Genomic DNA, 26,128 nt, shown 5'->3' on the forward strand with positions numbered 1-26,128 from the left:
AATTTGTTCTATGTGGGTTACGCCATTTTTCCCAAACACGGTCGATATAATATTATAACTAATGATTCTCCTCGATTTGCCGCCCTTCGAGTAACTGCCGCCTCTAAGCGATGCTCAATCTGCCTACTCCCACGGGACGTCACTAGAAGGTTGCGTGGCTTTCAAAGTCAGGTGTCACCAATGTAGGATTCGATGTGAGTCATCAATGTGGGGTTCGATTTGAGTTATGACAGTGAGAGTCGTCGAGGTGCCGCAGGTCATGGTGTTGAGAATGATGATGAAGAAATCGAAGATGGATGCAGGAGCGAGTTTTATTTGCGGTACAATAGTAGGTATGTTACAGTAGTTATGTTATAATACTTATAGTACTATTCCGAGGTTCGAATCTCGGTAGGATGAAATGTTGCGAGAAGCGATATAGATGCTGAGATTCTAACAGACCGGGAACTTATATTCGTCTGACATTTCCGATGAATTATTATTCGCTATTTATACAATCAAAATAATATTTGTTTTTTATTGAAATAATCGAGTCAGCTATTATACGGCGTTTGAAAAATGGATATGCAGAATTTATTATTGAGTTCAACTCCTTACCGAGCTTGCTATAATTTAAAACTATGAAAAATAGGGTTACATGTAAGTTGTTCGTATGCAGTTCATCATGTGACACTTATTCGTGCGCCCCAGTACGTAAAACATGAGTTCGTATAACATTTTATCAAATGACGAGTTCTTCGTTGAACATTTCACCGTGGAATACATTTGCACGGATCTTACAAAATGCGGCGATAGTTTTCAAATAGTCCAATTAGATTAACCCTAACCTAATCTAGTAAAGACATCTCATAAAATTTGCCACATGTTATAACATACGTACAAAATATACTCCACGGTGAAATGTTACAAAATTTATCTTCAGAAGCTTACGTTAATGTAAATATCATTTTGCTGCGTAATCATTTCCTCTTCAAGTTTCAACATATCCATATGAAATCCAAAATAAGACAGCAGAGGAGATAAAAATCCGCCTTATCTCCGGAAATAAATGCTGGCATGCCTGCTGCTGGTGGGGTCGAAAATTCTAGGCCGAAGAAGTAAACTTCTAAAATATAAAACAATTATAATGCCAGTGGTCACTTATGACTGTGAGACTTGGTGCTTAACTCAAAACGAGGAAAATAAATTAGCTCTCTTCGAGCGCAAAATACTCCGAAAAATCTTTAGACCCACGTTGGAAAATGGAAACTACAGAATAAAAATAAACCACGAGTTGGAAGAGCTGATTGAACAGCAAACAATCATATGACACTGTAAGTCCCAAAGACTATGATGGGCGGGACATGTGGAGAGAATGCCTGAAGTTAGAGCGCGAAGGATCATGACAAAGTGGCTACCTTAACGGAAGAGACCCAGAGGCCGTCCAAGAAGGAGATGGGCTGATGCCGTAGAAGTGGACTGGCTTCATATAGGAAGACCCGGTAACTGGAGAAGTGTGGCGAGAGACCGGAGTGAGTGGAGAGCGGTTGTGGAGGAGGCCAAATGTGACCCCGTGATGTAACGCTGTGGAAGAAGAAGAATAAGAAGAAGATTAAATAAATTAAATATTTTTGGCGATCAACCAAAAATCATTCCGCGATCCAACTTATTGACACCCTTGATCTAGATAATATGTCAAAATAAAAATAAATCTGACAGTAGGTACAAAAGAACCTCAATTTTAAATCGAATCCAAAATAATCATAATATAGTAAAATTTCAAAATTAGAAGGGCAAAAATAAATAAAGATTCTTTTTATTACAACGTTTTTATTAGCTCGTATTCTTATTTGTCAGGTACAAATCTTGCAATCGATTTTTAACTAACTTCCCGACTAGCTAGACATTTTAAACTTTTAGATTATATTAGAACACGATGCCAATGCATTCTTTTAATACTTCTAGCCATCTTTAAGTAGAATTGAATTCATTTTCAGTTAATTCCGTTTTGTATGAAAAGTTATTTCGGAAGAAATCCGTAATCCAATCCACTATCATTGGTTGCTAAGTGGATGGTCCTAGTAACTAAATTATTAATATATACGTGCGTTACTATGGAAATCAAAATGACATTTCAGTATTCTATATTTGTTTGTTTGTTTTTTATTTAAGTACTTCTCACCAAATCATAGAAAATTTAAAAACATTGTACATTAAAATTTCTTTTTATCTTGTAATTATTAATTATTATATTATATGGATTCCAAATGATAAACCATATCTCAAATAATCCGTAATATTTTCAAGTAAAAAATAAACTTACTATCTTGTTTGTTTGTTTTTCATGTTTTTTATAATATTTATTTAAACTCTGATTGATCGTTTTCCACTGGTAACATTGTAACCAATAAAATATTTGGTAGTCTCCATCAGTGAAACCATACTAAATAAAGGAAACGTCAATTATTATTCCTAATTATATATAAGACATTTCTTGAGTCTTACAACAAATGCTAATTGTTTTATTTCGGCGTTGCCCTGGAATATATTTTAATTTTGAGACAAATAATTGATCTGCAGTGCAATTTGACTTGCGTGTACTATTTTACTGAGCTTAGTTATAAATACTGTTATCTTCACATTTTATTTAAACGAATTCTTCAGGGAAAATTGTTTTACTTCAATACCTGTACAACTATAAATAAAATATAATACTTTAAAACGCTTAAATACAAAACAATTTTTTAAAGTCACATATTATTAATAAAAAAAAATATATCAATTCAAAATGAAGTGCCTCTTATTCAATGCCAACTTTAATAATTCAATCAGCAACTGATGACCCACAGGCCAGAAACGGTCCAAAAATACTTCCGCGGTCAATACATGGTTGACCATATCAACTGTAGAAAGGAAATAGGACGTAACCCACAATTTTTTTTCAAAATATGTTTTGTTGAATAATAACATTGCACATGACTAAAATACTCGTTGTGCACAAAGGATGTAAGCTCCAAAAAAGTAGGAAGTGAATTGGGAAAAAAGACTTAACCATCATTTATGTTGGTTTTTCTTTAATTTACTCAATAATTAATATCAAATTAGGGATTTAAAAACCAAAATATTAATTATCGTGCGGTTCAAGTATATTATGTATATTTTATATCTTAACTACTATGACCGAAAACACAACGAAACCGAACAGAAACGTTTTTGTGCCTCTTGTAAAATTTTATTTATGTGGATTACGCCCTTTTCTTTTCAAAGGTCGATTACTTCAACAATTACAAATAAAATATTGTTTTTATTCAATAATAATATTTGTTCATTTATTCTAGTTTTATAATGCGCGGATATAATATATCAGATATTATATATAGTGCGGATAAATCCAAACCACAAGTTATAGTAACATCACCGTTGACAAAAACTGTGACCAACAATTGCAGTCGATAATCCAGCACCCTTCAGAAAAGATTTACTTAGATCATCACATTATAATTTTAGTCATGTCACAGAAGTCAATCAATAGACATATTTGGATGTTGATGTGTGGATCTCGATGGATGAGGAGAGTGATGTGTAAAGTATGAAGGCTTGTAGTTGCTGGTGGAGATGGCGAGTTTATTTGCAGATTGAAACGCGACGCCACGGTACACAGTGAGATTTGTTCTATCGTGATAGCCTTTTTTATTGAACCATCTCGATATAAAATGCTGATACTGAGTATCTCAGGCCTCGGTGAGAAAATACATTTTTAATGTAATTGTATGTGTGATTGTATGAGAATGTCATCATCATCATTAGGGGCGCGACAACCCGGTATGGGTCCTGGCCTCCTCCAACAGCTTCCTCGACTTGTCTCTATCCAGTGTGGCTGCTTTCCAATTCGGTAACCCCAGAGTACAGCAGTCTGTATGAGAATGTATGTAAGGGAAATATGCACATACTAAGCAATACTTAAATAAATTGTGATACATATATCTCCCCAAATCACATCCTTGGAAGAAACCCATGCGTTAAATTACATGAAAAGTGGGAAAGCCCCGGGAGAAGACGGTCAAACGATAGATATTTTCAAAAAAGCGGGAAATGATGCAAATGAAGTACTTGCACAATTGTTCACAGCCTGCATACGCAAAGAGGATGTCTCAAAAGCATGGAAAAATGCCAGCATTGTCATTCTTCACAAAAAGGTGACAGAGAAGACCTAGCAAATTATCGTCCAATAAGTCTACTCCCTATTCTCTACAAGACGTTCACAAAAATTCTCTCAAACCGTCTGCAAAATGCACTAGACGAGAACCAACCGAGAGAACAAGCCGGATTTAGAGGAGGATACAGCACTATGGACCATATCCAAGTCGTCAGAGAAATCATAGAGCGGTGCCAGATATGTCCGATGTGTCAATACAAAATTCTTGTGTTCGGCTGATTACTGACTAGATGGCCCTGGTTCGGCTTTATCAGCTTGTGTTCGGTATTATCCGTTTGGGTTCGACAGCACAAACATATCCGAATTTGATCGACATATCTAGCAACCTAAATTTTTGCCATATTACAAATTAGAGATCGCCGCCGATAACCGTTTGGTCTATAGAATGCCTTCTGTATTAATTTGGAATAATGAAAATAACGGAAACGTGCTAAAGTGACATTAACAGACACTATCAAAATTGTAATTGTGAATGTGCGACCGGACTAATATATACGTGATAATTTATTTTAATATTAATAAAATTTGTAATGAATGAGCATCATAATTTGTTGACATGAGATTATTTATTTAATTTCGTAAGCGATGGCTACTTAATGTATGTACGTAGCAGATAGCACGCGTCTTTTCCAGCGAACTGTAGTTAGCATCTGCGCCGAGAAAAATATTAAAATGGCTACACTAATGAAAACAGGTTAGTTTTTTTTTTTTAAATAATTTATAATATATTCTAAGCACTTATATAATTAAAACATATATTATCTACGAGTGAATAGATATCGACCAATCAATATAGATAAACGTTCAATTGCAAATATGAAAGGTTACTCAATTTTCTCTGCATTATATATTATAATACAATAACCGAACTGCCATCATCTAAATTAGTAATACAATAATATTTATAATTAAAAATAATACAGTCAAAATATGTTTGTTTGATTTCCTATTTGACTTTTGACTTTGCTTGTTCAAGTTACAGATAAAATTGACCGATAAACTTTGCATATTTTTGATTAAATTTTAATTTATTTTGTTTGACTTAGCTGTCAGAATTATTTTCATTTTGACGCCATGCTCTTTGCTTAGCCAAAGAAAGATAATTTTACTATTGAATTGAATCTAATTATTATTGTTTTATTAAGTAAGTAAGTAAGTAGGCATATCGATACAATGAAGCGGCCTCGTGCAAAGCCGGGTACTTGAGCTAGTTTAAAATATTAAAAAAGACACCGTTGCTTTTTTGATATATTTTTATTTAATACTTATTTATAATGGGTCTAGGACGATTCACCGCCGGGACAACTGCGCACCACGGAATTGAATGGAATTCGAAAATAAATACATATCCGTAAAGTATGAATACTTTTATCATAATATAATATTTAATAGTTGGTGATAATTTAAATATACCTACACACGTAAATTTAATTTAATTGTAACATGTTTAAGTTCCAACGAGAAGAGAGTTCTTTTATTTTTATTCAAAGCCTCAGGCATGATAATTCTCAATCCCCAATAAAAAACATAACAGCAAAATGAATTACTACTTTCTGTATAAAATCGTACTAAACGTCTATTTATTTCATACGACAGTGCGGCGTCCAATTGTCCTGGCGTCCAGTTGCCCATTCCCTTTATAACTTATCATCAGTTTGACAGTTTCACTGTCATCAGCGCCGATTTTCTTTGGCGCAGATAATGCAAGAATACGTCATACTGCGTCGAATACTGACAACTGCTCTCGTTTTATGCACTGACGCTCATTTAATATTGGTGTATAACACGTCTATAATGTGGTTCATTTTCATAGGACACTCGCATATTCAAAACCGTGCCTCCAAATTTAGTGTATTGGGATATAGCCTATCGGAATTATATTTATTAATCTTTATAATAAACTGCGATTTTTTTACTTAAACTATTCATATCTTTGTAATCAAACTTAGTCATAACATCCCAATTTCCATTAAATAAAATGTATTATAATTGTATACATTTTAAGCCAGTAATTACTGTTCATTCCATCAATTGGTATTCCAAATTATTATACCAGTAAACCAGTAATTACTAAATTCATAGAATAAAAAAAAAGTTAATTAAATTATTAGCAAGTTCAAGTAAGTTACAACAAAAAATCTTGGGGTGATCCGTGACGTCGGGTATTAATTAAAGTAATTGATTTAACCGATTGCCAATAGTAACTCAATATAGAAAGCGCTTTAGAGAGTATCGTAAGAGCCATTAGCTAGAATTTGTCGCAATTATATAAGATGTCTATAGCATTGTGGTCATAGTGCATGGGCGCGAATCCCGACAGACGCAGGTTCGATTCCTGCTGGGTGTTTCTATTGGTTATACATTTTCTCAGAAGTGTTTTCAAATTGTGTATGTTTAATTATTATTAAATGATTACCGATTACTGATAATACCTTTTCTCAGTAATTTTGCATCCCTTAATCTGGTCGTTAGTTTGGTTGATTTAATGACAACATCTCTCCAGCCGTTAAATTGGGAATGGGACAACTGGACGCCAGGACAATTGGACGCCGCATTGTCGAAGATATATATACAGAACGTAGATGAGGAATTTTGATCAGTTTCTATCTACTACTCAGTAGTTTTAATTCCTTTTACTCTTAACATAATGTTTTTTTATTGCGAATTAAGAATTACCATGCATAAGGCATATATAAAAAAAAACTCTTTTTTCGTTGGAACTTAAGCATATGCACGATTAAATCATTATTTACGTGTGCATATTTAAATGCTCACCAACTATTAAATCATAATATAATAATTTAAATATAAATAATAATATTAAATATTAAAGTACCTAACGTATTTAATTTCGAATTGCGTGGCATCCAGTTGTCCGGCGCCAAATCGTCCTAGACCCGTTAAATTGTATCAACTGTTTTTTTAGGTTTCATAATACTTCTCAGTATTCTGATGATATCATTGAGAAGCACGTCCATTGAAGCACGGATCTCTTCCCCATCAAGTCCAGGAAATAAAATAACACGACCCAGTGTAACATTTGATCATAAACCACCACAAGAATTTGCGAAAAATTTGTTTATAGTAAGTATAGGACCTATCTTTTTTTCCGACATAAATATTGTACAAAACCTTTTTCAGTATTTTCATTGAACTAAGAATACAAATTGCAGATGGTGCTGGTCAATTTTTATAAATCAATTACACATGCCTAACCAAACCACAATTTTTTTTTCGTTGAATCATTAATAATACATATGACATAATATTATAAACGTTGGTTAGTTATTTAAACTAAACTATCATAGATAAAAAATATTCTTCGATCTATAAAATATTTTAAATTATGTATGATTTTAGATATTTTATAGATAGCCTCGAGACAAATGAAATGGTACCTACCTGTAATTGCTATATAATGTTGATGATTACTCACGATGATCGCAGTGAGTGAGTGACGCAATCGATTCATCAAAATATTTAAAAAGGGGGCCTCGAAACAGATTCAACTAGTAATACAATTTCAAACCAGAAATGTTCTTTAAAATTATTACTCAAAGCATAAAATAATCACTAGCAACTAACATGAAAAATGTCTATAATACATCCACACAGACAGGTTAGAAGTACAAGAAGTAAAAATAAACCACCTTTATTTTTATATTGTGCTATCACTGTCAACTTCAATAATAATTAGATAGAGAGGGAATAGATATGTACAATATTGTTTTTACAGGGCACAATAGTAGTATGTGAGATAAATCCAAAAATTACGAGTAAAGCAACGTGGTATGGAAAGGTGCATGTTGACCATAACGCGGAAAGGTCACAAAATAAACCAATATATAAGGAAGCAGACATAATTGTGTGATGTGACAGAGATCGCTAAGCAGATGAAATGGACATGGGAGAGACACGACACACGCCGTCGCCCGTCATATAGTGAACTAAACTTCATCAAGGACGCTCTAAAACCCGTTGGATAGACAAACTTATAGAGTTTGGTGGATGTACGTGGAAGTGAAAAAGTAAGGACCGAGAAGAGTGGAAGGAGCTAGCATTCAGCAGTAGATCAACTCAGGTTGATGATGACATTGGTAGTTAGAATTTATGGTTCTTATTTTTTTATCGTGAGATTAAAATGTAATTGTGTATTCATTTAAAGGGGCACTGCACCATTTTATTACTTACAACGTTTTTCTTAGCTCGCATTCTTATTTGTCCGGTATAAATCTTGCAATCGATTTTTAACTAACTTCCCGACTAACTAGACATTTGAAACTTTTAGAAAATATCAGAACACGATGCCAATGCATTCTTTTAATACTTTTAGCCATATTTAAGTAGAATTGAATTCATTTTCATTTAATTCTGTTTTGTATGAAAAGTTATTTCGACACCATTACTGGTTGCTAAGTGGGTCTGGGGTCCTAGCAACTAAATTATTAATATACGCGTGCGTTACTATGGAAATCAATATGACATGTCAAAATGACATATCAGTATTATTTCTATCAAGTACAAATTTTTTTGATCGTTTAAACTAGTCGAGTCACGTTTATATGATTCAACAGAAAATTTAAAAACGTTGTATATAAAAAGTTATTTTTATATTGTAATTATTTTAGTTATTTTTACAAGGATGCAAGTTTGATTGATAACACAGAACTGTTTTTATTTGGTAATTATTCTATGCACTTGTACATTGTAATACATTTTTAAGATATATCTATGTGAATTTAGTATTTAATAGTTTTACGTCATTCTCGGACAGACACAGTATGCTAAGAACGATTATGCAATTGAGGGATTATTTATGAACCACTTGATAAAAAGGTTTGATATCGACTAATGTGATATGATAAGTTGGAAAAACGAGTATTTAACTATCGTCTGAGATCGTTAGTTCTATTTTATGTTGATATGTATTACTATAAAAATCAGTCAGTGCCCTGTGGGTCTATTCTATACACAATGCGGTTATCTTCGGCTATCGAGGGTAGTTTATTATATTTATGTATTCAGACGGATAATTGTTACAATAAGTTAACCGTCTGAACTATCCAAAAGTGCTATGTTTTACCAGCACCTCTCTTGGCTGTGTTAACTTTTATAACGAGATAGACAGTTTTGATGGCTAACTTATTGTAACAATTATTGTACCTAAATACATACCTACATATCGACTGTGTTTAGGAAAAAGGGCGTAACCCTCGATTTTTCGAAAAGTGCTTTTATTAGATATTAACAATGTATACAACTAAATACGCGTTCTGTAAAAAGGAAGTAAGCCGCAAATGCCGATTCATTATCTAAATTCATGTTTTAGTAAATTGAGCTTTAATTAAGTTTTAATTTAAGGAAAAAAGCATTTACCCTAAATTTTAATGATTTACTGTAATAACTTGTTTAATTATTAGTAGATCGAAAAGATATTATACTAAATTATCAATCATCATGCACCCAATGTCTGTGCTTATTTTTTTATTAATATTAAACCAAAATCATTCAAAAAACGTTTTTTGCCTCTCCTGTAAAATTTGCTCTGTGTGGGTTACACCGTTTTTCCTAAACACGGTCGATATGATAAGCTATTATCGATAGCCACCGATAGCACCCTTGTGTATAGAATAGATGCGCTGGAATTCTCTAAGCCAGCCATTGATTATGATGCTTATTTACAGCATGCCCATGCAATACAAGGCGGTAACGAAAACCTTTGCATAAGTCCAATAGCAGTATGGAAATCGCTTTCGTTGATCTTGGAAGGAGCTGAAGGTGCCACTCGCGATCAATTGAAAAGCGTACTTTGCTACAACAAAATTAACGGCGCCAATGACGGTTCAGAACTATCAAGACAGCACTGAATATTACAACGTCAGATGTTACTGTTGATTGCGTCGATACATTTATCGTAAACAACTTTAAAAATGTACGTAAAAACGTAGTTATTTTTTTAAATGAGTTGAATCATAAAATATATCAATCACCTTGCTCAAAACGCGAGGCCAATCTCAAGAGATAATGACGTGTTCATGGAAACACATATTATATGTTTTTTTTTTCAAATATCAAATGGCGAATGGAGATATCCGATTTGACTCCAAATAATTACACCAGTCAATTATTCTTGACTGGCCATTAGAGATGAGAAAACTGGTCGATTTTGAAGACTAGGTATACTTACTAACAGTATAAAAAAATACTTAGTATAGAAACTTGTTTCAAAATACTCACTAGTATTTGGAATGCTATATAGAGCGTTTGGCGTGTTTAATACTCAACTGAAACTAAAACCAACTCCATATTAGTTTTTGAAATACGTATCAGCGCAGGGAACTCAGACTGTGTATCGGCTTCAATAGAATTGCTAATAATACGCTGAGCTCCGGTTGTCAAAAACACATTTTAAATTTATGAGTTGTTTTTTTGTTAGGTTACAATATTGTTATCAAAAATGAATAACAGTTTTTTTTTTTAATTTTAAACATGTTTTGAGCGGTCATATAACAAACCTAAGCCTGTGCGCCATCTCATCACTGTGCTGCGACACAAAATTTATGACATATTATTCATACATTCGAGCGCAATAGAATAATAAATTAAAATATACCCATATTCAAGTGCTCATGTACGCATTTAATGTCAATAGTGTTGAAAGTCTACCACCAACTGGCGAGTGCACAAAACAGCGACTCGCGATGATATCATCACAAGTTTTTTTGAATAAGTTTATTGGGCCACACATACTGAGTATGGGTAGTTTCATCCGAAACTTGAGTACACAAACTGTGACAGCATTTCCAACTCACCTCTAGTTATGTCTCTAAGCGACTCAAATATTCTTTTATTAATTTGTAGGAAATACTACCGGAATACCAATCACTCATCCGCAAAGAATATGGTGCACAGTTACTGCCCCTCAACTTTAATAATCCGAATACGAGAAGCACAATAAACGAGCTCGTTAAAACTACCACAAGAGGCAAAATAACTGAAATCGTACCTCCGGGTAAAACAACACAAATTTTATTTACTTTTCGAGTGTCAAGAATAAATTTCATTAAACAGATAGCATAGGTAATTAAATGAAGCTTTCGGCACTTTTCTTCTTCTTCTTCTTTGGCCATATCCGCCCCTTAATTGAGGCATATGGACACCACGCGGCGCCTCCAAGAATCCCTGTCGCTCGCCAGTCTTCTTGCTTCGTTCCAGGTCAAACCAGCATCCCGTAGCTCCGCCGTATACACTCTGTAGATAGTATTTAGCGACCTTCCAGGACGCCGGAATCCCGTCAGCTTGAAGAAGAGGCAAACCAGGTTGAGGCTCTCTTCTGGCATCCGCAGCAAGTGGCCGAGGCAGGTCCAACGTCACTTCTTCACTTTCAGCGTGGTGAGAGGCTGCTTGGTGCGTTCTCTTATCTCCTCGTTGCTCCTAAAGTCATACCCAGTATTCGTCGCAAACGTCTGTTTTCGAAGCTCAGTATACGGTTGCTCTGAGCCTTCGTAAGGTGCCATTATTCGCTACCGTAAAGCAGCACCGTCAGAATGCAAGCGTCGAATAGGCGGCATTTGGTTTTGACCGAGTCCAATCGTGAGTCCCAGATATTCCGCATCGAGTTGAATGTTTCTCCAGCCATTCCCATTCGGATAGCGAGCTCTTTCTGCAAAATGCCATCTCCCGTGATGTGTACCCCCAGGTACTTGAAGCTGTCGACGCTCTCGATGTTTTGTCCGTCGCTAATCAGAGAGAAATCTGGTTTAGGACAGGTGCTATTACACAAGTCAGTGGACTACATTTGGGATGAATTCTGCAAGCGCGGGGGGGTTAATACGTTAAAGTGCCCACCACCACCCGTCATATATGCACAGCCGTGGATATGCACGGCTGCTTTCTATGACGCTTTAAACGTGTCTAAAGAAGTGATTTTAAGTGCTCATTCCGTCCCGAGACGGAACCGCACGAGACTGATGCTGCAACCATGCACCGTAGTGCTTAAAGAAGAAAGTTAAGAAAGTTTTTTTGTTTTTTGGACTGGCTCTGCTGTCCGCTGACGTTAAGCGCTTTGTGTACCCGCATACTGAGTGTCACGAATTGAAATGGATGAGTCTACAGAAGAGTCGGGACTATCCCGCTCCCCATACGACGCTGCAAATTTCTCGAATTCCGCAAAGTTGGCCTCGGTTGCTATCAGATCTCCATGACCAATTAGGCCCGTGTGAGGACGGACCCTGGCAAACAGCTCCGCTCGTTCGAGTTCCATAAGCGGGCAATCCCAGAGGATGTGTTCAACATCTTGGTGGTCATGCCCGCAGGTACAACCCGGCCCATCTACTATCAAGCCAAACTCGTGGAGTCTGGTGGCGGTGAGGAACTGGCCAATCCAGTGCGAAGGTTGGAGTCTTCTAGTTTGGTGCCTGCAGAATACGTCTGGAAAAAAACGGTAAGTGTGCCGCCCCTTGGGGGAGGCGGTCCACCTCGCCTGCCATGCCGCAAATGCGGTCTTGTACACAATGTCACTTACAGTCTTCCTGTAAGGAACGTCCTCGGATCTCTGCGGTGGTGTCAGATGGAGACCGGAAAGTGTTGTGCTGATTCCCTTCAAGAGGAGGGTGATTGATCCTCTGACTTGGACGTGCAGATCGAGGGGTAGCACCCCCGCGAGTACGGTAAGCGCGTCAGTAGAAGTTGTGCGGTAGGCTTTGGTAAGCGAGATCAGCGCAAGTCGCTGCCCGCATAGTAGTGCGCGTCTCACGAGAGTTGGGGGGTCAGTTGCACATGGATCAATCCAGACACTAACCTTTGATATCAATATCCCGTGATGACAGACGCGCTGGGGTGATTTCATGCTCCCGCACTCACACAACCAGTACGATCACTCTCACGGTTACACTTACTTGTGACGGATGAGTAGGTAATGAGTTTATTATTGCTTATGAATTACGGTACGCAGCATTAGTCAAACCGTAACTCGTAATGGAATTAGTTCTTTGATGACGCTAGGGTGGTCAAACTAGTGCAAGTCTTGACGCTTTGATGGTCTGAAGATAACTGCCTGTCATTTATTTATTAATGTGCCTGGATAACGACAATAGTTATGAGACGTAGGTAGGTAATTTGTATGGAATTAGCGCTACCATAATTGGCCCAAATAGAAGCTTAATAAAATTAACAGAATCTTCACCTCCTCTCTCTTACACCTAAATAATCGACATAATCCCAAATTAATCTAAACTCTATTCCACGGATAAAGTTATAGTAAAAACAGGGATGCGCCAAGCGTCTATTATATTATGTTCTCTTCTACTCTACTGTACTCTATTCTAGGTATAATATAAGGCACGAAAGCATTGAAAAATAAGTTTTTACATTGGTTTCTCATTCGAATTGGCGGAGTTAGCACTGCAAAATTTATTACTATTCCATTTCGAGCGCTGATATTTCCTCTAGATTAGCGTTTTTCAATTACATGTAACTGCAGAACCTTGTCATGCTTTGTATTTGATGAATGTAAATAAAATCAGTGGTGCGTTTTTGACGCAAATGATGCATCCGATCCTTCAGAAAATTTACAAGGGGGGGAGGGTCCGAATAATTGAAACCAGTCACAAATTGTGTTGATTTTTTAATGAACTATTTCTTTTATTCAACGAATAATTCACAATATTTAAGAATGTATCATTCTAATTATTGAACATACATAATTTTGAAAAACACTTTCTGAGAGAGTATATTGTTATAACCAATAGAAAAAATCTTTTTTGAAAAAAGTAAGCCACCCCGACGGGGAATCGAACCCTGTATCTCCCGGGTTTACGCCCCATCCGTTGCATTTACCAATATGCTACGCAGTGACATACTAATTGCGGCAAATTTTAACTATTGGTCAATTTTAATACCTACTCATCAGCGCTCTTCCAAATCAAGCTACTTTGGCAATCGATTTTTGTTTCTCAACAAAGATTTTCTGATTTTTTTTAAGTATGTGCATTTCTCTCAAACTACGTGTAAAATATTACCCAAAGCATAACAAAATTCCTGCATTTATTATTTGGAAAATTAAAAATAGATTTTTATTTTTACCGTCGTCACCGAACGCGCCACTGTGTAAAGTTTGATTATCTAAACTTCTCAATTAATCTGACATTACCACATGCTTTCAGGTGATCTTTCAGATAAAAACCTTATTATCGTGAGCGCTGCATTCTTCCAAGGAGGGTGGAAAATACCCTTTGACAAAAACGATACCAGCGAGGAGGCTTTCTTCAATGATGATGGAGAGGTCATCGGATCCGTCAACATGATGCTCAAGGAAACGTCTAGTTTTCGTTATACTGACATAAAAAGTCTTCGAGCAGATGTCGTCGAGATTCCATATGGAGATGTATGAATATGACATTTTTTTCTTTTGAAACCATTTTTCAGTTGCTGTAGTTCAAATTCAAATTCAAATTTAATTATTTGTACATACCGTGAACATTACAAATTATAAATTTAAGTCGTTCACAACGTGACATTTAAAAACAAAAAAACAGTGTAAAGAAGAAATAAATATATTATGCAGTATCACAAAAACAGTAATTAAAGTAAAAGGTGAAAAATTATAAAAAAATATATAAACTATAAAGCATGGAAGCACACCAAACGAGCTAAGTGGACCCTATTTTAAGAATTTATAAAACAACGTCCAATTACACTCATCTTCACGTAGGTAGAATATATCAACATCCGAAGCGATTTGATTGAACACAGTTATTGCCCTCCCAATTGGCATCACCAATGGCAGGTTAGTTTTGCTCCTCGGGAGAACAAACAACTGATGCTACCGATTTCTAAGATAGTTATTAGGGACACACAAATCAATACTACCACGAGTGGCAGAGTTCTCATTTACACCAAGTATTAGTCGAAAAAATTTGTGGCCAAATATTCATATCTTCTAGCATTTAAACTACAGTATGTAAGCGTACCTAACAATTAACGTTTCTTATGTTATCTTTGGGAGGAACCTCTGTAAAATCCACAGCACAGAATAATAAAAAGAATTCCGATATGATATACCCCAATACACTACATTTTGACGCAGGGGTTTGAATGTGTGAGTGTCCTACAAAAATGATTCACACATTATTGACGTGCAATACTGTGTGTTTCAACCTTCTTATACACTAATATTGAACGATCGTCAGTGCATAAACCGAAAACAGTTGTCAGAAGAAAACAAGAGTATTCTTGACACGTGTTTAAGTTTATCCCATATTCTTCCACACTCGAGATCGGTTACCTGTTAGTTACAGTCACACACGTTAGTGAAATAATTCTATGTTTCCTAATAAAATCTGTAGGCATTATAAAAAAGATATATAATTATTATAGCAGTCAATTTCAATTTTTTTTTTTTTAATATTGTGGACATTACAAATTATAAGTTTAAGACGTTCACAACATGACATGAAACATTAATATAAATAAAAAAGTAATAAAAACGATAAAAATGAAAATATAAAAAGAGAACGTAATATAAACATATAAAAGCAGTAAAAATACAATAATTATACCTACATAAGTATAAAGAAATTCAAAGAAGTACACCGAGTTTGCTAATGAGACCCTTTTTTAAGAATTTATAAAATAACGTCCACCCAAACTCACCTTCACGCAAGTGGAATATATCAACACCCAAAGCAATTTGGTTGAACATAGTTATCGCCCTCCCAATTGGCATTACCAGTGGCAGGTTGGTTCTGCCCTTTGGGAAAATAAACAACTGATGCTTCCTATTTCTAAGATAGTTATCAGGGACACACAGGTCAACACTGCCCAGAATGGCAGAGGTCTCATTTATACCTTATATAAGTCAGTGGCAAAGACTCCATACTAGACGATTATTTAAAACCTACTTTCGAAAATTCAGTGGCAATATCAGAAATATGTCAATTTCATATTATTATATGTTTCTGAGGTTTTTCAAAATTATGATTTTACAATTGTGTCACTAAATTTCAAAATCATCCAAGTCCATAATAGATGAATAGGAGAAAAACAGCTTTTTATTAGTCACAAGGGTGAAAATTTATATTATTTCGAGTACAGAATATTTTAAATTAATAAGTTCCACATTCCAATGTTAGAAACGTTAGAAAGTAGTAGTTCTTCAGCAATTCACAAAAAAGGCAAAAATACCTAAAGGTGGACTTGGCTGATTTTGAAATCTAGCGACATAATTAATTATGTTCATATTTTCCATACAGTACAATCAAAACGGAACTCAGGTTTTTGTCTTTCCTTATATCATTTTCTCCTATCATAGAAGATCTTCTTTGCAATGTATAAACTAATAATACTTTTGCTTATAATTTATTTCAGGGCAAAAAAATCTCTATGCTTTTGTTCGTTCCGATGAAAAATGTTCCACTGAGCACTGTCATGTCAAACCTTCAGAATGTCTCCCTAAATGAAATTATGACAGCCTTGGATGAATCATATCCCGGTGATTTGGAAATATCCATACCGAGCTTTAATATTACAACAAAATTGGACATGAGAGAAACATTACAACATGTAAGTACTAAAAGCCATTGACAAAATTTTTAATGGGCTGTATATTTGGATGTTATGTGTCGAATTATGGCAAATTCAGTAAATAGCTTACTGCAATTATAATTTCCGCAATATCCGTTTTCGACATAGTCAGCCATATCCAATGACATAAACTTATCGGGGGTTATCTCGAAGATGCTGATGTAACCCCGATGTTAATAATATTTGTTCTGGAAGGTTGCGTTGAGTGTGCGTGATATGGAAATTCGGGTAGTGAGGAATGATACACAGTGGTTGCATTTTCCTTGTTTTTTTTTATATTGTAGATATAAAGTTTGGATACACACGGCACTAATACAGGACTATCACATTAGTTTTTAGGTTGAGTTTGAAGGTTTACATTATGATTTGATTTGAGGTTAAATGTTACGCAGAGCTGCGCGCGTAAATCGGCTAAACTATTGAAGGGCCGAAATGCAACATTTCCTGGTAATATTATTGTCTATGCTATATAAACGATAATATAAAATAATGCGTTAGTTATTGGGTTGAGTAAACCTCTACAAACTCCATTATTATAGAGTAGCTGACTAAATTATAATAATTATTTCCTATAAATATTCTTTTCGAGATATTATTTTAATTGTGAATACGTCAATAAATAGCGAATCATAATTCATTTGACATTGGTTAACGTAATTTGTTGATTTTTATAGTAAAAATATGTCTAAAATGATCAGGAGTGATGTTCGAATTATTATTAGTAAACTTTTGGTTAATTGCGAAGAAGAAAAGGAGTTGCATCTAAAAAAAGTGTCGATACATTATTAAAACTCGCGTAGCCGCCATGACAGGTACGTCACTCAGAGACTTCCTGATATTGACGAATCTTGTTGTCTGACAGTATATTGGCAGCTCTTTTTACTTTTCGGTTAACTTTTACACTGAGAACTAGGTACGCATCTACGCGAAGGCTCCATAGTAGACAATTATTTGAAGCCTACATTCTAAGAAAAATAGATGGAAAGTATTTAAATTTAAATAAATAAAAAAAAATTGTGGGAACCAATTGAATAATATTCAATCAGTCAGGATAATTAATTAATATTTAAAAATATAAATGAGAGCCATCTATCGTCAGGATAATTTTGAATAAATAAAAAACAAGTGACAAAGCAGCGCCTCTAGCGAGTATTGAAATATCGATTCACTCGAGATGATTTTGGCGAGCTTATTGTATGAACTGCGTGTCAAGGGCATCGGTTAGTCTGGTTTTGTTCATAAAAAATCTACAAGCTTATAAGGCAAAGTCTATCTCCGGATATATTTAGTGTCGAGGACTGCCGCTTTATTCAAATAATAATTAATAATGTGATAATTAAAAAAATATATTTCTTTGGGTTTAATCACGTTATATAAATATAGAATATTTTAAAAAATAACTAACAATTTTATCTCGTGATTATTATTTATCGGTTAATTCAGTCATAGACTAATATAATATATAAGTATATTATTTTTTCGTTTAGTTGTTTGTCATTTTGAGCTGTTGATTCCGCTATATTTACGGATGATATATTTTTAGGCGTATGTTACGTGTAGGTATAGGAAAATACATAATTTATATTCATTGCTCAATTATATATCGTCACTGAGTTATTGCAATTTCATCGATTTAGTGTGATATTAGTGTGTACCTATTCATCAGTAGTAATATCGTATTATCGTCTTCTTTGATCTCCACAGCCTACCTCTTTCCAAAAGTCACCCTTCGCCACTGATCGATTTACAACAATGCTTATTTGCGCCATGGGAAACGCCACCCATGTAATAAGAAAATTAATATTAATATGGTTAATAGTGCTTGCTTCATTTTAGATGGGACTGCAGGCTCCATTTGACCGCGAAACAGCGGATCTCTCCAAAATGTTCGGAAACTCTGGGAGCTACATTTCTCAAGTCATACACAAAAGCCAAATCGAAGTAAATGAGAACGGCACCATAGCATCGGGAGCAGGTATTTTGCTCTACGCCTAATATGTAATTATTTTAACCATTTAGCTGGTAGTAAAATAGGTAAACAATCTAAAATAATATTAACATCATGTTATAGGGATTGAAATACACTAGCCCCAAAACAAATTCAATACTGATAATAAGTACATGATCTCTGTTGAAATCAGACATGTTTATAAAAGTGGCTAAATGTTTATACTGACAGAATGAAAAAAGTCCTAGGACAACCATATTTACAGAACTTGAATTTAAATTTTGTTTCATCTTCAGTAGTTTACTGTTATAATTTACTAAACATTAAAAATATATATTATTTATTTTTCTTATTTAGTTAGGAGATGAAATAAGGAACCGGAGGGTAGGTTGGTTTGACTCCAATAATAAGAAGATTGATGCGTATATTAAACAAACCCTGATTTTATTATCTCCTTCCAAATAAATATTAATTTAATTATTACAGATAAGTTAACAGATTATAATTTAGATGGGTGAAATCATGAGTAGGTATGCGTTCTGATAAATTTAGAATTCGACCGGGCGAAGCTGAACGATAACCTTACGGTGGAATCTTTGGTAACTGAATGACCATGTTGTTGTCTTCTACTGAGTGTTTTATATTGATTCGATACAATAGAAAATGCTGCTATCAACTACTTGAATATTTTGATAATCATGCTTATGAGGTTTATTGTGCAATGCATGATTCGTTTCGTAAATTATAAACAATTGATTTTAATTTGAACAATTATCCAGTTTTTAATAATTGAGCAAGATTGATTTTCATACAAACAACTTTTGTGCATATCGCATAGCATTATTTCTTAATTTGCGATATTATTTATTGATTGAATTATTATATTATTTTGCTAAATAAGCTTTCTGTTGAAATTTGATTGACTCACATTAATCGCTTGTTTTGGAATTTGAACAATATTATGTTGCAAGATATATTGTAGTTATAAATTAATGGTTTCCTGCCAAGTCATGCTGGATGGTAGGGTATTCACTCTACACTTATAAAAGACACTATGGGCTCAATAGTCGAGTTTCACAAAATAGCGACGTCGTGTAAAACAACATAGTTATAGATAGACAATATGCCCAAAGGCGTAGTCTAGCAAAATCTCATGGACAAACGTTTTCAATCTACATAAAAAAAAACTTTGAATTGTCCCAAGCATTTCCTTGCGCGTGTTAGTAGAAGATTCAATGGACTCATAAACAATCTATCTATGTGTATGTTTATTATGTCGTAATACGCACACAGACCTAATTTCACCTAAGCAAGTCACCCTGCACTTGCTTTACCTATCTAATTGTTATTGAGTTTACGGATAGACTTGATGCTTTGTTGGTCGAAATGGTAACAGATATTGATGCGATGGCGGTCGAAATTTTGGATGGGATTTTTGCTACAATATAATTTCTGAATACTTGTAAGAGTTTCAAAAGTTGTACAAACTCAATTCATTCTGAAAATAGAGTTGAAAACTTTTTAAGTGATTTAAAAGTAATGTTATCTCGAATTAAATAATCTTATTAACTATTTCTTTTATTAATTTTAACGAATAATTCACATGATTTAAGAATGTACCATTCTAATTATTGAACATACATACATTTTTAAATCTTGTGAATTATTCGTTGAATAAAATAAATAGTTAATTATAAATTATTAGCAAGATCAAGTAAGTTACGTGATAAAAAATATTGGAGAAATCCACGACGTCGGTTAGTAATTGAAGTAATAGGTATCTACTTTGATTAAATAAACAAAAACCGATTGCCATTTAGAAGAACGCTGATGAGTGGGTATTAAAAAGGCAAATATTTAAAAATTGTCGCAATTAGTACGTCACCTTGTAGCATAGAGGTAATGCACGGACTCAGGAGATGCAGGGTTCGATTCCCTGCCTGGGTGGCTTACTTTTTTCAAAAAGATTTTTTCTCTTGGTTATAATATATATTTTCGCAGTGTTTTTCAAAATTATGTAAGTATGTTAAGTAATCTTAATCAATGATAATTATTATGTTTTTTTTCAGTTTATCTGGAGGCTATGAACAGGTCCATTCCGCCCAGTGTTCGTGCCAATAAACCATTCTTTTATTTGATTATTGAGAAAACTACAAATATTATTATTTTTGCTGGCTCATACGTCAAACCGGAAAAGGTGTGATGATTTTATTTAGTACTATCAGAAGTACTCGATTCTGCACGATATCGCTTCTGACATCAATTTATTTACAATTAATCTTACCTATATTCACTAACAAAATAATAATTTATATTACATTTATTGCTGGGAGAGTGTGTGACGAGAGGTATTGTTGCTTGACTCAAATGAAGCTGTAATCCCCTGACTTTATTTACTTTCTACTATTAAAACTAATAACACATTTTACAAGACGTTTTTAGTATTTAATGTTAATGATTCTTTTTTTTTTAGTTATGAAGTCTCAATTTAGTCTTATTTAGCTTTTCTTTAAAACATATACTAATAATACATATTATTATTACAATAATCACTCATACAGTTATTACAATACAAATTTACAGGAGAGGAAAAAAAACAAAAACAATTTAAACTTGTAGGCCACACCCACTCAGAAACGCTGGAACGCCTTGATATTCGGCCGAGCCAAAAATATCGCAAGATCCAGTGGCAATTGGAACTTTTGTTTACTTAGATCTTTTAGAAGCCGCTGTCTCTCGGTATCATACCGAGGACATTGCCAAACAACATGATTAACATCTTCAATCTCACTTCCGCATTGGCACCCAGGGTCATTTATTATACCCAAGCGAACCAGGGATGAGGCAACATTATAATGGTCTGCTCTACAGCGATTGATTGTGACAATTTTTCCCCTATTTAACATTTTGGTTTCAGAATTGTAATAACTTTGAAAGTACTTTTTCCCTTTTGTTAGACCTTGTTCTTTTAATAAATTATCTGTTTCAGTTTTGGTTATTTTCTTGAACGTTTCAAAAAATTCTGTATACGGTATGAGGAGTTTATTAATGCTCCTCTCAAAAGTTGTTGTTTTTGCAAGGCTATCTGCGTTCTCGTTCCCCAGTATTCCAATGTGTGAAGGAATCCAGAGGAATACTGATTCTAAATTATAATAATTGATAATTACGAAGATCGTGGCTGAAATAAATGACGGACGTTATTGCGTTGCAAGAGATTTGAATTGAATGTATATGATGAGTGATTTAGTAGGTATAAATATGTTCTTTATATATTGATTGAATGCAATGGCATGTATCGAGGCGTCACTGTTGTCAGCAAATTCTTCTTGTCGCCCGGAACCAACTTGTCAGAGGTCTGAGTCTAGACAGCCTCTTCATATTGCTTCCGAAAGAATTTGTTTACGAGATGATATTTTATTTGTTCAATAATACATTAAAATAACAATAATCAAAAATACATTGTAATAGGAAGTCGCGAATTAAGCGATTTGATAAAGAATCTGCAGACTTGCAAATCACTTTGTCTAGATGACGAGAAATGTGACTTCTGGCATACGTGTTCAAACATGATTTTGGTGAAGGTTACATAAATGATAAGCAGCCACTAATTTTTTCATATAAAAATATTTGTTTAATTCTGGCAATACGTCAAATTAAAATTAATTAATTCTGACAGCAGTGAAAGTCAACAAATAAACTGCAAATTAAAATCGAATCCAAAATAAGCAAACTGTATTTTCACAGACCTTAAAATTTATCTGAACAATGGGATGAGGGAGCCACTGTCAAAAACTACCCAATCAAGATTCCGTTGCTATAGGATTGGTTTGTCGAATATCCGTTTTCGTCTAAATCAACCTATTAATGCTTACTGCTTGCTTAGGGTATGTGCTTTCAAAATTTGGGACGCCCGACGGTATTTAGCGCCGATTCCCTTTATATGTGGTGCCTATCTCTAGTGAAGCAAGATTGTTGATGGTGAGGCCCGGCCTCGGTGGCTTCGCGACCGAGCGAAGCCTTGTTGGTGATCTCAGGGATTTGGTCTGGAGTATTTAAAAAAAAGCAGAGCAAACTTCACGCAGGCGTCCGTCGATTCCTTCGCTCGTTTCCTCTTCTGGTCAATCCTCTTCACTCTTTGGGTCCGTTTTTCCGGTGGGCTGGCGTGTGATTCAGAGGGGCTTATTTCTTCATGAAAAAGGCGCGTTGGTTCTTCCCTCGGCAGTATTCTTCATCTCTGTCGGATTTTGGCAGTGGTTTGGTCGTCTTTTTCTTTTGTTTCTTCTTTTTCGGTTGGTCGGGTACTGGTGATGCAGGGTCCGGGTTGTTGCTGGTCTCCTGTGGTTTATCGTGCTGTTTCCGTGGGTCGGTGAGTGTGCAGGAGTTGAGAATCATCTTCTGGCTTGGTGTTTTGTCTGGGTTTTCGTGGTTTGGCGTTTCATCTGGGTTTTTGCCGGGGCCGCATAGGCGGTCGGTTGCTGCTTTCTGGTAGTCTTTTAGGAAGAAGTATTTTCTCATATCTTCGTGGGTTGGGTTGTCTAATTCGTCTATTTGGTTTATGATTTCATCAGTATATGCGATGACGTTCATTAGTTTGGTTACGGAGACATCTGTTTTGAGTTGTATCAGGGCTTCGGTATTTGTTCGGATCTGTCGTTCAAATTCGTTTAGGTATTCAGATTCCCTGTATGTTTGGGCATGTATGGCTATTTCCTCTTCATAGTATTTGTCGTAGTCAGAATCCGGGTCGAAATCATCTGCTATAGTTTCCGGGGTCTCATCGATTTCTGTTCTCGAGGTCTTTGGTCTTTCCGTTTCCGGGGTCTCAGCTATTTCTTGATCAGAGGTTTCGGCAGATTCGGAATTCGGAGTCTCAGGTATTTCCGTTTCCGGTATTTCTGCTGTTGCTGTTTCCGGGGTGATTGCAGTTTCGGGTTTGGGGTTCCGGGGTCTCGATTATTTGATTGTCGGTTGTCGGGATGACGACGGTGTCCATTGCCTGTGGTTTGTGAGCTCTGTGAGGACTGTGAGGACTGATCGGTGTGTGTGGGAGTTCTGCATAGGGGATGGTGAAATCCACTTCCGCATAGGTCTCCTTGTGAAGTTTTGAGTCATCTGGGTCAGTTTCGGTTTGAGTCTGAGTTGTTGTCATCGGGTTGATTTGATTTGGGCTGCGGTGTGTGTTACTGGTCTTCCTCGGTGTTTCGATCTTGATTCTGCGGGAAGTGCGTATTGAAGTGTGTGAATCAGCCTCCCTCTGTCATTGTCGAGGAGTCTGACCAGGACAAGAGGCATCGGGTGACGGCTTCTGCCCCGGGTCATTCTCTTAACGCTGATGATTGAAAAGTCGCAGCGGAGTAGGTCATTCGTGATATCCTCAGTGTTTGTGCCGATCGGGAAGCCCCTGAAAACGACGGTTAGTTGGTCGTTTTCGTGTCCTGAGAATGACGGGGTCTGCCTCCTTGATCGGCGCGCGAGATGGTGATCTGTAGAAGTGAGGTTGTGTTCTGTAGTGGTGTTTGGTGCTACTGTTGGTCCATGATGTTATTCGGCGTGGCGTGTTTGTTCTAGCGTTGTTCAGCGTCCTCCAGTTGTGAGGCTTGGCGGGCGGGTCGACGGGAGAAGCTGACTCGGCCTGCTCCTGATATGCTGTCAGGAGCAGGAAGTGCAGCGTCATGAGGTCCCGTAGTTTGGATGGTCTTAAAGCGGCGAGTTTGGTGATCTCCATGGTGATCTGCTCCATAGTGTAGTAAGTAGATCGTCTGGTCAGGTCACTTGCGGCGGTAGGCAAATAGATAGAAATTTGCTTGGTCGGCGGGATGTAGCAAAGTAGTTAGATTGCTAGGTCGGCTGGTACTTCTAGATTATGCGCGGTCTCTGGTAGGTAAGTTGATTTCTCTGGTGGTAGGTTGATCTCAGGTATGTTGATCTCAGCTGGTATCGGAGCGTACGGAAAGGCGACTGCTCGCGACGGGTGCTAGACCGCAAGTGCAGAATGATTTTTTGTATCTAAATGGACCAGAACGATCTTTTTCTTTAAATTGCATTGTAATGAATACAGCATCCATATGCTGTAAAAACAACAATTTAAATACATCCATGTATTTAAATATAAAATAATGAAATTTGTTTATCGTCTCCTGAACATTTGACATTTGGTCTATTCAACAAACTAATCCTACAGCGACGATTTGTAACTGGACAAAATCTGACATTCGAATGACAGTTCGTAGTTCCATTTTTGCCTATTCTTTAGATAAGTTTGTAGGTCTGTATCTGTGGTAAAAATTCAAAATTAGATAATCAAATAAATAAAGATCTGCTACCTCCGTACATTTTCATCACATTTATTTAATACGTTTTTCACTTCTTAACTCGGCCAGGAGTAGGAAAGGGTTCACAATAAATAACTCATAGCGTAAGTTAACTGATATATTATTCACTAAATCTCTTACAGTCACATATTACGATAACTTAATTTAAATATAAGGGCTTTATCTTATAACATTATCTTTTAATTTCAACTTAAACATTTGCTCGCGTCCTTAGAGCCGGGCCACACCGGGCGACTCTAGTCTCGAGACCAGTCGCCGAGACCAGACCGATGTATGCAGCTATATGGACCATGCCACACTTGGTCGCCCAGTAGTCGCGCAAGCAATAAAGTCGGGCGATCAGTAAAATGTCGTTCTTGCGCTCGGTTTGGTCTTCCAGTCTCTCTGGTCGGGCGATTGGTAGCGATGTATGAAAATATATAGCTATTGTATTGAGCGCTGCCACACTGGGCGATCATTCGCGGAGAGAACGTATTTTTTGCATAACTTGCGTGTACGTTCATTATTATTATTAATTGGCTACCTCTCTGGTAGCCTGCAAGTCGCCCGAGTAAATCGCCTGAGAGACCACAGTCACCCGGTGAGGCCCGGCTTTTATACGTCATCCCGCTCGAACGAATTTCTCCTACTGACTATATTTTTTTATTTTATTTCTCCTGTTTGCTTCCTGTCGATTTCGACCTTGAAGGGCCAACGAACACATAGTACGAGGTCTCTCATCCAGTACGGATCGACTTGCATGTCACGCGACGTCTTTAACACTTTAAGATCGACTGATTTTAATATTAATACAATTAATATTTTTTACTTAATATTATTATAATTACATAGTGAATATTTTCATTATTTTTGAATGGTAGCTAGGAGGAGGGTAACTTACTTACTCAAGACCAGCTGACTAACATACTGGATGGTGATGATCCGGTCTTTTCGTACCCGAGAGGGGCTGAGTTCTGTCGGTGTTAACTCCTTTGTATTATAATAATAATATATATACAAATCTAATATAGCAATAATACCACTCACCATTACAAGTGCGGCATACTTCAATATTTATATTTTGTTGTAAAA

At 35.8% G+C, this 26,128-nt stretch overlaps 1 protein-coding gene across 3 annotated transcripts; it reads left to right on the forward strand.

The window, feature by feature from the left end:
* The first annotated feature begins 4,786 nt into the window (after positions 1–4,786).
* LOC147069143 (serine protease inhibitor 77Ba-like) lies at positions 4,787–21,722 on the forward strand. Of its 3 annotated transcripts, none has more exons than XM_085950976.1 (9): positions 4,787–4,889; positions 7,122–7,279; positions 9,880–10,127; positions 11,057–11,207; positions 14,359–14,579; positions 16,562–16,756; positions 18,614–18,752; positions 20,795–20,922; positions 21,309–21,722. In XM_085950976.1, the coding sequence occupies exons 5-9, from the start codon at positions 14,496–14,498 to the stop codon at positions 21,342–21,344; spliced, it is 582 nt and encodes a 193-aa protein (XP_085807102.1). In that variant the 5' UTR covers positions 4,787–4,889; positions 7,122–7,279; positions 9,880–10,127; positions 11,057–11,207; positions 14,359–14,495; the 3' UTR covers positions 21,345–21,722. The 3 variants fall into 3 exon arrangements, with proteins under 3 accessions (XP_085807102.1, XP_085807103.1, XP_085807104.1); XM_085950977.1 differs by lacking the exon at positions 4,787–4,889 and adding an exon at positions 5,346–5,551; XM_085950978.1 differs by lacking the exons at positions 4,787–4,889; positions 7,122–7,279 and adding an exon at positions 7,932–8,292.
* Positions 21,723–26,128: the final 4,406 nt, after the last annotated feature.

Source organism: Rhyacophila brunnea, unplaced genomic scaffold (assembly GCF_057557595.1).
Source record: "Rhyacophila brunnea isolate RB1 unplaced genomic scaffold, BYU_Rbru_1.0 scaffold_24, whole genome shotgun sequence".
NCBI lineage: Eukaryota > Metazoa > Arthropoda > Insecta > Trichoptera > Rhyacophilidae > Rhyacophila > Rhyacophila brunnea.